We start from the raw sequence: 12,188 nt of genomic DNA on the forward strand, positions 1-12,188 counted from the left end.
GTGGGTCGGGGTGTGAGGTAGAGGTGAGGCCAATGGTGCTGCAGCACCTCGGCTGTGGTCTGCCCTTGTCAGGGTGTCCTGGCCCTTCCCTTGCCCCTTCTCCCCTATTTTGGGGGATCACTGGGATGCTCGCTGAGGGTGTGGGTGAGCCTGGGGGACAGTGAGCTGTGTGCTGCCCCCCCTCCCTGGGGTGCCCTGGCTCCTGGCTGGGCTGCACCCGCCTGGGTTCCTGCTTAGCAACGACCCGCCTGGGTTCCTGCTTAGCAACCCTGGGAGGTGGTGGGCTGGGATAGCCTGGCAGCAGGGGGTCCCAGGCAGCTGGGCCTGCCTGGACAGAGCGAGGGGAGACCTCTCCTTCCCCAGCCCGGGCAGCTGCTGAGAGCCAGCCTGGCGTCAGAGAGGTTGGAGGAGTTCTGGGGCCCAGGGATGGGATGGGGAGCAAAGTGGAGGGAGCAAAGCCAGAGTGTGCTGTGGGGCAGGTATTGAGTCCTGGGGCCTGAGAGTGGGGCTGGGGACAGAGGTCACCTAAGGGGAATGTAAGAGCAGCAGCACTGTCCCTCCAGGTGGGATGGAGATGGAGGCAGGGGGGCTATTTGCAACCATGGTGCCAGAAAAGCAGCTAGAAGAAAGGTGCGAGAGGTCCTTGGAGAAGATCTTCAGGCCCAGCCAGTGTCTGCGCAGCATTGAGGGCCCCAGGGAAGTGAAATGCCTCCCTGTGATTGTGCAGGATAGGATGCAGGAGCAGTAAGTCCTCACGTTTCCCTTGTTTGTGCCTGTTACATCCCACTCTCAAACTGTCCTTGGCAGTGGTCAAGTCCTGAGGGGATGTCTGGGCAGTGGGGACGCATGGTCCCCTGGCCACCCCCCAGCCCCAAGTGGGCCTTGGCCCTATGTGTGGAGCAGGGCTTTGTTCAGCTCCTGGTGGAGGCTGCATGATGATCCCCCAGCCTGGGAGCGTGTGGCTAGACCTAGCTTATGACTTTTTTTCTTTTCTGCAGCTGGCAGAAAGGGCTAGACTTCTCCTCCCTTGGCCAGTGGGAGGAAGCTATCACCTGCTATTCAAAAGCAATCAACTTGGATCCACAAAGGGTAAAGGGTCCCACTGGGCCGGGGGACACCTCAGGCCGGGAGGCAGCACGGCTCAGGCCAGCTGCAATGCTGGCTGTCCTGGGTAGCTTGAGCAGGGCTAGGCTGGGGGGGCAGCATGCGCTGAGGGTATCCATGGTGCAGGCAGAGCTGTACCAGCAGCGGGCAGAGGCCTTCCTCCAGCTCTGTGACTTCCAGTCGGCCATGCTGAACTTCAGGAAGGCGCTTACCCTGGCTCCTGCGCAACAGCAGCCCTGCCTCGCACGTCTGGCCCTGGTCCTTGACCTGCAGGTGAGTCACCACTTACCTCTTCCTGTCCACCGTCCTGTCCTGTGACCAACTGATGGGGTGTTTCTGCAGGGCCGATGTCTGCTCGACCAGGAGCTCTACTGTGAGGCTCTGGAGGCCTTCACAAGGGCAGCCGAGCTGCAGCCTCACTGCAGGGTGTTTCGCCAGAGGAGGTAAAACGGGTAGCGCGAGGTCGCTTAGCTGGGCTGGTGCTGCTGTGGGTTCTCCTCCAGCCTTATCCATCTTGTCTTGCAGCATCATGTGTCTTGCTGCCCTCAACAAGTTCCCAGAGTGCCTCCAGACGGTTAACAGAGATCTGAAGGAAGACGTGAGGAACCCTGATCTGTATGTGCTCCGTGCTTCGCTCTATGAGCGCTTTGGGCAGGTACGGCCATCCTGGTCCCTCCCACCCTGTATGGCAAGGGGATGTGATGCTGTGCCAGCCTTGTTCGGGGGCTCTCTGCCTGGGGGCATTGCTCCTCTCCGCTGGGGCTTCTGGAGCAGCCTCGACTGGATGAAGCTGTATGGATTTGGAGTTACGGGATGGCTTTGTGCAGGGAGCTGTGATGTGTCAGGGAAGCAGGAGACATGGTCTGACCTGTGCTCTGTCAGCAATGATGTCCCCTCATGGCCTGTTGGGTGAGGTGTTTCCTGCCCCTCTGAGATGGGGGTTTAGAGCTATCAGAAAACCCTGGTGGACTTGGGACACACTGACCTCTGGACTGGCCAGATCTTTGTGAGGGCCTCAGGGTGACCTCCTGGTGACTGGGGATGCTCTGGAGAGTGCCAGGCCCTGATGATGCCTGGCCTCCTGGGCAGCTGGCCCTGTGTTACCAGGACATTCAGCAGGCCCTGGAGCTGGAGCCACAGCATGGAGCTGCCCAAGCTCTGAAGCAGAGGCTGCTGAGAAGAGGCCGAGAGGCCAAGGCTGAGGCAGTGACGAAGGCTCTGCGCGGCGACCTGCGAGGAGCCCTGCTCAAGATCAGCTTTGCCATTGAGAATGACCCCTGGGCTGCCGACTTCTTCATCCTGAGGTGGTAGCGAGTGCGTTGCCCTGGCCGCAGCCGCTCGGCCCTGCCGGCTTCTGAGCTCTCCTGTTTTTGCCCTTCTTTCACAGGGGGACCCTCCTCCGACGGCTCAAGAACTTCAGTGCGGCTTGTGAGGATTTTGCCAGGGCGAGGGAGCTGGGTGCTGAGGGGGGCCCTGAGGCCCAGGAGGCTTGGCGGCAGCTCGTGCTCACCTATAATGACTGCGCTGTGCGCTGCTACGCCCTGGGCCTCTTCGATGAGGCTGTGAGGCTCCTTGGCGAGGCTCTGCGAAACGAGAAGAGGGAGAAAGGGCTCTACATCAACAGAGGAGGCAGGTGGCTGGGCCAGGGCTGAGTGTCTGGGGGTCAGAGCAGGGTCCCTAGGGTAAGGGCTGTGCAGTTGTGCAGTGTTTGATGGATAGGGTGGGGGTGTCAAACAGCAGAACCTGGCACTCGGGCAGTGAGTGTCTGCAGGGGAAGGCCCTGCTCTGCGGCCCTGTGTTAGGGAACAGCAGCTAGACTGGGGACTAGGACACGTGGGTTCTCCCTTGGTCCTGTTCCGGACTCGGAAGTGCCTGCAGGTAACGGCTCTGCGCTCTTGGACATGCCTCCTCAGTGTTTTAGCAGTGGCGAGACGTACTAGGAGCTGCCGGCAGAGCTGATAAACTCCTGAATGAGGGGATTTGGGGGTGGCCGTGCGCAGCCAGGGAGAGCCCTGTGTTGCGTGTGGGAGCCCTGGCGTGGCTCTGCTACAGCCCCGTCCCTCTGCCTCCAGCTGCGCGTGCTGGGGTTTGCCACTGGTGGTTCTGCTCGCTCTCTGCGTGGTCTCTCCTGGGGCTCAGCTGAGAACGGCTGCTCTCTTCCAAACTGGGCTGCATCTCCTGGTTGTTGGAGCACTGAGCGTTTGTCTAATGATTCTGAAACCTTTGTGGTTGAGGAGGGTTGGACACGAGGTAGTCATGTTGCACACTGGTGCTGAGAGCCCTAGACAAAGCCCAGGGTCAGCAGCCAGACCCCAGCTGCTCTCATCTACCGAGATGCTCACGTTGCTTTGCTCCAGACTGCTTCCTTCGCCTGGGGGAGCTGGCCTACGCACTAGCGGATTACCAGCAGGCACTGGAGCTGAGCCCAGGGGACTGGGGTGTGCGGAGACGGGTTGCAATGGTGCTGCATGAGCAGGGCCAGCAGGACTTAGCGGCGAGGTGAGCAGGAGGGTCGGTGCGGTCTGCCGTGGTGATGGAGGGCTCGCAGGGTACCAGGCTGCAGAGCGCACTCTCCTGTCCCCTCGCAGGCAGTACCAGGAGGCAGAAGCTCGCTTCTCTGCGGCCATCAAGCATGACCCCCACAAACCGCTGTACTACCTGTGCCGGGCCAGGGCCCGTGTGCGCCGGGGGGGAGTGGAGAGTGCAAGGGAGGACGTTGCGCTAAGTCTGTGGCTCGACCCCACTGACAGCGAGGTACAACCCTGGCACCGCTCCCCGATGTCCGCCATGGGCAACGCTCCTAGCCTGTTGCCTTGGCTATTCCTTAGGCTGTTTGGGGCAACTGTTCTGAATCGGGAGTCAGCAGCTGGGGTCAAGCGTCCTATCGGGGTAAAGGTCCAAGTCAGGCAACAATGTTGATAGCTTGAGTTTTACAACAGTAATGTGTTAAAGCCATCAAGAAGGCCTTTGTCTTGCTGTTTATTTTCACTCTTCTGTTTCTTTGAACCTAATCCAGGGCAGCAGCCCTCCTGCAGCTGGCTGCGATAAGAGGAGCGTGTCCTCACACTGCCATTGCCTGCTGTGGCACAGCTGAGGGTAGCAGCATGGTTTTCATCAGCAGGTTTTGATGGATTTGGTACTTCTCCGCAATGAAATGCGGGCTCCCTGTTTGGGCAGGCGTTGGCTGGGCAGGTCCTGGTGAGGCTGGCAAGTCCGTTGCTGATGGTGTAAGGCAGGTGTTTGGCTGCAGTAGTGGAAACCTCATGGCTCAGTGCTTAGCGCTGACTGTGGAGAAGAGTTTTTCCATGAGTGCAGGCATGTTGGGAGGAGATCCAAGTCTTGTCTTGTCACCACTGCAGGTCCTTTCCCTTGTGCACTACCTCTTTCCAAGAAAGACTATCCGGGCTGTGCTTAGGAGTGAAGCTGGACGCCTCGCTAAAGCAACCTTGGAGAAAAAGCTTCTGTGCCCTCCAGAATCCCCAGTTTTGGCTGATCTCACCTGGTGCAACAGACACAGTAGGTGTGTGCCGGAGGGGGGTGTAGTTTGTCTTGGGCATTAGTCTGCTAATGCTGCTGACTCCAGGTGGGGGTTGCTCAGCCTCTGAGAGTGAAGGTTTTGTTTATTTTGGAATGAAGTGATGTGTTTCTGCTGCCTTCAGAGCCAAATGATTAATCATTCATCCTGTCAAAAGCTGGTTTTTCCCCTTTCTGCTCCTAAAAGGTGACAGTGGCTTGCTGGACATCTACATGTGGCCTTGGAAACTTGTTCCAAGCAGGAGTCTCGTTTCTACTGAGTCTTTCTATATAAAGTGTCTTTTGTGGTATTTGCCATTGGGTAAATGATGTTACTTTTGCATTGATACTTGTCCCCAGGCCACCGATCACATTAGAGGATGAACCGAAGGAAGTGGTAGCTGAGAGTGTAAAGCAACAGGAGGCCAGGGGAGCCTGGCAGGGCTGCGAGAACAGCATCAGCCGCTGCACGTCAGACTACGAGCTGTATGAGGAGCTGGTCACCTGTGGAGGGATAGCGACCCGTGTGAGTGAGCGAGCATGCAGAGAGCCGTGGTGGCAGGGGGCAAGTAGAGGCTACTTGGGGCATCAGGCAGGGGGTTCAGTGGGAGATGGATGCACTCGCACACTTTCTTGTGCCTTGCCTGCAAGGACGGAGGTGAGGGTCTGCTCCTGCCTGGGGTAGCCCTGGCCTCGTCCTGCTTTCCAGAGAAAGCAAGCCAGTTCTGCCAAAAAGTGTATTTGCCTGGGGGTTATTCCAGTCAGCCTCTGCTCTACTGGAAGTGGTAAATGAATGGCCGCCTTCAGCCTTTGGCTGTTCGTTTCTAGCAGCAGGCTGGCACAGGGCCGAAATCGAACCTGCTGCATTGTGCACCGGGCTGGAAATGGGCTCTGCTCAGTGTGTGAGCCTGGCCACAGCTTTGATCTAGCACCCAGAAAGCTTCTTGAGTGACAGCAATAGCTGCTGTAGAAACGGCTGCTCTGCCCATGGGGCTCACCAGTACCTCACCTCGGCTCCCCACGTGCGGGGTATGGGGGTATGGGGCCTGTTAGGCGGTAGCCCTAGGAAGGAGATGCCATGGCTTTTGCCTCCTGCTTCTCTGTCACTAGCGCTTTGTGAGACCGAGATGTACTCTGCAGGGCTCTGTGCGCAGCTGTGGCAGAGAGACCCAGCAGCGTTCCTGTACCTACACTGGCTCCTCTGCAGAGTACATCTGACAGTTACTGCAATTTCACTTCCTGGCCAGGGAAAGGTCTTGTTTCTAATTACGTAATTAGAGACCACTCTTTGCCCCTAAATCCCCAAAGTCCTATCACATTGGGCAGCTGTTTCCAGGCAACTGCACATCTTAAGTCTTTCGGCACTAGGTACAGTCAGTAATCCAAGTCAGCAACTGTTCCCCAACCATTTATTTCTTAAAGGATTTATTTTAAAATTAGAAACGCGTCACATTTTTTGAAAGAGGCAGGATATTTGAGTCTGCCTGTGGACTGGCTCCCAGGCAGCATTTGGATGGTGTCCGACATTGCTGTCCCCCAAGCTCAGGCTCTGGAGGGAGGCTGGAATGGTCCCAAGTGCTGGCAGCTCGTTTCAGAGTAGGGCGGAGGCCCAGGGCCCAAGAGGAGTATTGGGGACTCTCATAAATGTCCCTGTTTGCCCATCCATTGGGCAGTTTGTTCCCAGTAACTGTCTGCATGGGGGGAGGGGGGGGATTAAAACAGGGGACAAAGGCCAGCAGCGCTGCGTGCGGCCAGTGCTCGACAGTACTAATCTTCTCCAAGTTATCCCTAGGTCCCCTCGTTGTAAGTGGCACTTTCCAGAAGCCGAATGGATCCTGGCCCAGCCAAAGCCTGTGGGGTCTGACCAGCAGAAGGATGTGCAAGAGGCTCAGCAGTTCACCACAGCAAGAGCTTCTCAGCCTACTGGAGAAATCATCACTGAATAAAAAGAATTTTCAAAACCATTTGTGACATTGCAGTCTCCTCTGGAGGTAGGACTCAACTTTTTTGTAGCTGGGAAGACAAGCAAGACGCCTCCCCCCACCCTGCCCCAAGTTGGCTGCAGGGAAATCCTTTGGGCCTTAGGGGGAAGATGGACTAGGGGATGGTGGGAAGAGCTGCACTCTCGGCAGGTCAGCTGTTGCCGTTTTCCTCATTACACTCGTACTCTGATGCTGAAGCTGGACTTTACCAGCAACTATTCACAGTGAAAGGAAACTGGAAAGAAGTTGGCTCTAGAACTTCCTTGAAAAGCACATTTCACTATATTTTCAAAGGTCTTCGTGGGCTAGCGTTGCAGGTGACAGAACACCAGCATCTTCACATTGTACCAAGGAACTGAGGCAAACAGTCACACTAAAAAAAATAAAAAATTTAAATATTGTTAAAATGCTGTAGATAAAGCCTTTTTCTGGGCTCAGAATCTCAATGGATTAGATCTCAATAGCTGCCAGGAGAGGGGAGAGCCACAGATGGGTGCCTCTGACAGGGAACAGGTGAGAAACCTCCCTGTCACTACTATCCCTCTTGGCATCTTCTCTTGTTTGTCACAGCCTGTCTTGGGTGGTGCACTGGGCTGTTCAGTATCCACCTTCACTTGGCCAAAGAATAAATCAATAAAGTGCTTTAAGTCACATCACTTGCGTTTGCTCCCACAACTGTATCCTGCAGCTGCCTCCTTGGGGCTGGAGAGGTGAGTTCAGCAGGGAGAGCGCTTGTGCTACTGGGAGGTAACATGTAGCTCCTCGTGCTTATCCCTCCAGTCCTGGGCTCTGCAGCTTTACAGCTCAATAAACGTCCTGAATCCTATGAATCTGAGCAAGGCTGCAGGTACATCATCTCCTGAGGGCTGCTCGTGTCTGATCTGCTATAGACGCCACGCGCTACCTCAGAGGAGAGTCCTTGCTCGTGGCTAGAAGAAAAAACTGATTCGAGAGGCTACTGTTTTGCAGCCTGTTGATGAAAATATTTTCTCTTCCTCTGGGAAGTAGGGGATGCTGTCAGCCACTTCCTGGACGACATCCTGACGTACTTCTAGGCCTTGCTGGATGAGTTCATTGATGACGCATTGCTTTACGTGGTGGCGCTTCAGTGGGAGGAAGGGCACAACAAAATCAATGAGATGTTCATTAATGATCCCAGATTTCCAGAATCCACCTACAAAAGCAAAGGAACAGACAAAAGGTTTTACCTTCAGAGAGTCTTTGCAGTCCTTGGAATTCAAAGAGTTGCTTTGTGTGAAGCCAAAATACTCAGCTGAAGACAGATCTGCTGCTCCAGTTTTGTATAAGGTGAGAGCTGTACCCATCTGTTGCCCCCCACTGCAAAACAGAGATTTGTTGTTCTCCAGGAATGGTGGTTTTTAGCCCGGCCAGATAAACTTTAAGCTCCCCTCCCTGTGATAGGGCCCAGCCTAGACAAGGGCAAAGCAAGGAGATCTAAGTAGACAGTGGGTATGGGTACTTCTTGCTACTTTCTCAGTGAGCACACTTCGCCATCTCTCCATTATGAATGCACCTTCTGTCCAAAGCACTTTGCTAAGCATAGCATGGTGTAACAGGCCTGCTGGCTTGGGAATTCTGGGCCATTCCTTCCCTCCACCAGGAAACTTTGAGGTGATCACAGTTCCCTCTCCTCAACCCCTAGCTCTCTCTCTCCGCTTGGAGATGCCAGACAGTGTCAGTGGGCTGTGTGGAATGGGGCCTGGCTCCCTCTGCTGGGCTTTGCTCCCTGCAAAAAACATCATCTCTTTGAGACACTCACTCTGAGGATTTTCAAAAACGGCTTTTGAGATGGCTGATTCCATGTCCTGCAGGCTGATCTCCTCCCGATCCTTGTGGGCATGCCACAGATCCAGTGTCATTTCCTTAATCTGTTCTCCTCCTGCATTGCTGCAAAAGAATAAGAAGCTTATTTTGACATATCCAGGAAAATGACGTTGCAGGACAGAGGCAGCATCTGACACCCTCCAGCAGCCTTGTGTGCAAGCTAGGTACTCGCAGCTGCCTGGCCTAAAGCAACTCCTGTAAAGGTAGCCAAATAACAGGAACAGTGGAGCGCTTTCGGACTCTCTACCTTTTGCGTATTTACAATGAAATACGGTCCCTTGGCATTTGCAGAGGCTCAAGGTTTTGAAAAGGAAAAGCAAAACAAAAGTGTACTCTGAAGTACATACCAACCTCTGTGCAAGTTAGAAGCACTGTGCTGGGATACCCCGTGATGTTGCTATGCCTGACACGGGCCTCTCTTACCTTATGAAAATGAAAATTGCTTTGCGGTAGTTGGTCCCATAAACAACCCAGGAGGGTCCCAGGAATGGCACGATCACATCGATCAGACCCGGGTGCATCCTGTCCATCTCGTCAAAGAGGAAAGCAGATCGTCCACAGTTTGTCAAGTTCCCTTGGATCCAACGCTTCAGGTTCTCCTAGGAAAAATATCCGCCAAGCCATAAGGCATTGATGTACCTTAGGGCGAGGGAGGCGCGAACTACCGCAGAGCAAAAGCTGAGACATGAGCTCAAGCTGAGTTGATGGTGCTGAAAACAGTAATTGCTGAGAGCAGCTTGTCCCTGCACAGCACCTCCTACTCAAGAGCAGAAACAACTAGGACTGAGGAGGCCTCTATTCTAGATTTGGCACAGTAACTGTTACCTGCTTTATCAGCTGATTATAGATCTTTTATTACAGATTTAAAGAAGCAGTATGACGGAGGCAGTGAACTGAAGTTGAGTGTTCAGACTCCTACAGTTCCACATGTTCTTTTCTCTTTCCCTGTGTATCTGCACAGTTCCCAGCTACTGAGTGCTACTGGGGAGTCACGCCTTCTGCCAGTTCCTCTTCTGGTGCAAAAACAACATGTGCCTCCACTGAACCAGAAGAGCCTTGGCTCTCTATCATGGCTGAAGCTACTCCAGTACAGATGCCAACCTGCGCATAAATGCTCGAGTTTCCTGGAGGCTTGTATAAGTCTTAATTGAAGCACTTTTCTCAGTGTGTGTTTTACCTTACTGAATGCAGTTCTTCTACAGACTCAATAGAACAAAAAAAATCTCTGAACGCCCAGAGGAGAAAATGTCCAGGTACACTGACTCCCCACTCTGTTAAGAGTTCCTCAGCCAACCTTTATGTTTTGATTTCTGGCCTTTCTCAGGATTAAGAGACATGTAGTAGAATGGTTAAGAGTGTAGCGCTGATACTATATTTAGGAACATGCTTGCTGTGTGAGGAGGGAATTACAAAGCCTAGTGATGCAGGGGTATTCGCAGCCGTTGAGCTGTTTGGAAAGCAATGGGAAAACTTTAGATGAAAGCCACTGCATGAAGCACATTTGCGTGCATGTGTGTTCAAAGGGCTGTGTAAATATTTAAAGAATGAGGCTATGATCATGGTGAGGACTGCTGCTGGGAAGATGGAAGCAATAACTGAGTGCTAGAGTGCATGACAGTTACTAGTGAATCCTTCAGCCAGTTCATGGAGCCACTCACTTCACCATGTCTGTCTGAGTAAAACAAAGAGCTTTATTCCTATTGCACTTCAGGAAACAGCCTTAATGCATCTGTACTGATGATCAAGACAGACACGGCCAAAGAAAATGAATCAAGCAATAGAGCGGTGAGAGGAACCCTTACCTTGTACTGCTCTATCTGCTCCTGATGAGGGAAGTGTGCTATTGGAGAGAACTGATGAACATATGGACTCCGGAGTCCATCTCGGAAGAGGTGGCGGATGAGCATGGAGCTCACATAGGTTTTGCCAGTCCCGGTCCAGCCGTGGAAGGACATCACGAGGGGTTTCATGGGGTTCTCATTCTCCAGAAACTCCCTCACTCCTTTCATCACCTGTTGCTTCACCAGGGGCTGCCCTACTAGATTCATTGCCAAATCACACTCCAGACCTGAAAGAAATGCAAGGTTTAGAAATGCAGGTTTAATAGTTCCTACCTCAAATTGTGACCACAATAATGCAGCTGTCCCTGTCTCTGAGGGGTGCTACCTTAGTTCCATCTCTGTGAACCAGGTCCCTCTGGGAGGCCCCTGGACAGAGAGGCAGTCATCAAGCCCTTCCTTGGCAACCCTTCGCACCAGGCTGGATGCGACCCTCTGCGAGGGGCCAGGCCCAGAGCCCTTCTCCACGCAGCACTTCATTCCTGCTCCCCATCCCCACCGGGGCTGGGGGTGTTCCCCTGCCCAGGAGCCTCTGCAGGGGCCCCTTGGGGAAGGGTCTCCTTGACAGATGTCCCGTCCCATTTCACACCCCTGCTGCGGGGACATCTGCCTGCCATTGCCCTCACCTCAGGGACCCCCCTGCTCCTAGAGACCTGCATTCCCCTGGACCCCTGGGATCCCCTGCTCTGAGGGACCACCATCCCCTGGTCCCCAGAAATACCCCCCCCCAAGCTGCTAGGCACCCCCATTCCCTGGACCCCTGGGACCCCCTGCTGCTAGGCACCCCATCCCTTGAACCCCAGGGGCCCCCTGCTCCTAGGGACTCCCCCACCCCAGGGACCCCCCCCCACTCTAGGGGCTCCCCATCCCCTGCACCTCAGGGGCTCCCCCTACCCCAGGGACCCCCCCCTGCTCCTAGGGACCCCCATCCCCTGGACCTCAGAGACCCCCCTGCTCCTAGGGACTCCCCCACCCCAGGGGCCTCCCCATCCCCTGCACCTCAGGGACCCCCCCCCACCCCCAGGACCCCTCTGCTCCTAGGTACCCCCATCCCCTGGACCCCCGCGATCCCCTTGCTCCTAGGGACTCCCCCACTCCAGGGGCCTCCCCATCCCCTGCACCTCAGGGACCCCCCCCACCCCCCCCACCCCCAGGACCCCTCTGCTCCTAGGTACCCCCATCCCCTGGACCTCAGAGACCCCCCTGCTCCTAGGGACTCCCCCACTCCGGGGCCTCCCCATCCCCTGCACCTCAGGGACCCCCACCCCCCACCCCCAGGGTGCCGTCCCCTCCTCGGTCTTCCCCCCCCACCCCGCCCCCCCATGCCCTCCGCCCCCGCTGACCGCGCAGGTCGGGCTCGAAGCCGCACTCGCAGGCCGCCGAGAAGCTGCAGCGCAGGGCCCGCAGGTCCCAGGCGGCGGCGGCGGGGCGGGCGGCGGCCGCCAGCAGCGCCAGCGCCAGCGCTGCCGCCGCGCCCGGGCCCGCGGCGGGGGCCATGGCGGCCGCCCCGCTCCGCCACCGCCCGCACTACAGCTCCCGGCGTGCCCCGCGCGGGGCGGGCCCGGGGGCGGGCCCAGCGCCACAGGGGGCGGGGCCAGAGAGGCCGAGTCGGAAACCGCCAGGCCCGGGGGGGGGGTGGGGGGGAGGGTAGCGGCTCGTGGAGGCGGGGCCAAGGGGCGGAGTGCAATGGGCGTGACTAACGGACAAGGGGCGTGGCCATGCCCTTGGGGCGTGGCCGGGAGGGGCCCATCTTGCCCCCCAACCTGCAGCGGGGCCTGGGCTGTGCAGGGGTCCGGGGCGGGGGGCATGGGGGCACCCTGGGGGGTCTGCCCACTGCTCCCGGCCCCCAGCCCCCGGTGGCGGGGACCCTTCTGGGCTGAGGCGGCTCCCCTCCCCCCCCCCCCGA

At 56.4% G+C, this 12,188-nt stretch overlaps 2 protein-coding genes across 3 annotated transcripts; one reads left to right on the forward strand and one right to left on the reverse strand.

The window, feature by feature from the left end:
- The first annotated feature begins 542 nt into the window (after window positions 1–542).
- Window positions 543–6,003, forward strand: TTC16 (tetratricopeptide repeat domain 16). The gene is made up of 9 exons (XM_068915352.1): window positions 543–744; window positions 999–1,377; window positions 1,447–1,547; window positions 1,630–1,755; window positions 2,157–2,408; window positions 2,492–2,733; window positions 3,462–3,603; window positions 3,693–4,624; window positions 4,978–6,003. The coding sequence occupies exons 1-8, from the start codon at window positions 569–571 to the stop codon at window positions 4,021–4,023; spliced, it is 1,749 nt and encodes a 582-aa protein (XP_068771453.1). The 5' UTR covers window positions 543–568; the 3' UTR covers window positions 4,024–4,624; window positions 4,978–6,003.
- A 9-nt stretch (window positions 6,004–6,012) lies between these two features.
- TOR2A (torsin family 2 member A) lies at window positions 6,013–11,779 on the reverse strand. Of its 2 annotated transcripts, none has more exons than XM_068914837.1 (5): window positions 11,626–11,779; window positions 10,247–10,512; window positions 8,868–9,043; window positions 8,380–8,507; window positions 6,013–7,773 (listed from the first exon to the last, which is right to left on the reverse strand). In XM_068914837.1, the coding sequence occupies exons 1-5, from the start codon at window positions 11,777–11,779 to the stop codon at window positions 7,529–7,531; spliced, it is 969 nt and encodes a 322-aa protein (XP_068770938.1). In that variant the 3' UTR covers window positions 6,013–7,528. The 2 variants fall into 2 exon arrangements, with proteins under 2 accessions (XP_068770938.1, XP_068770939.1); XM_068914838.1 differs by lacking the exon at window positions 11,626–11,779 and adding an exon at window positions 10,611–10,901.
- Window positions 11,780–12,188: the final 409 nt, after the last annotated feature.

This window comes from Struthio camelus, chromosome 20 (genome assembly GCF_040807025.1).
Source record: "Struthio camelus isolate bStrCam1 chromosome 20, bStrCam1.hap1, whole genome shotgun sequence".
Lineage (NCBI taxonomy): Eukaryota > Metazoa > Chordata > Aves > Struthioniformes > Struthionidae > Struthio > Struthio camelus.

Coding starts and splice junctions, on each gene's coding strand:
- TTC16 (XM_068915352.1), top strand. CDS start 569: ATGGAGATGGAGGCAGGGGGGCTATTTGCAACCATGGTGCCAGAAAAG. Junction 1,756..2,156: donor TCGCTCTATGAGCGCTTTGG/GCAGGTACGGCC, acceptor GATGCTCTGGAG/AGTGCCAGGCCCTGATGATG. Junction 2,734..3,461: donor GCTCTACATCAACAGAGGAG/GCAGGTGGCTGG, acceptor GCTTTGCTCCAG/ACTGCTTCCTTCGCCTGGGG.
- TOR2A (XM_068914837.1), bottom strand. CDS start 11,779: ATGGCCCCCGCCGCGGGCCCGGGCGCGGCGGCAGCGCTGGCGCTGGCG. Junction 10,513..11,625: donor CTTCGAGCCCGACCTGCGCG/GTCAGCGGGGGC, acceptor CATTTCTTTCAG/GTCTGGAGTGTGATTTGGCA. Junction 8,508..8,867: donor GCAATTTTCATTTTCATAAG/GTAAGAGAGGCC, acceptor ATTCTTTTGCAG/CAATGCAGGAGGAGAACAGA.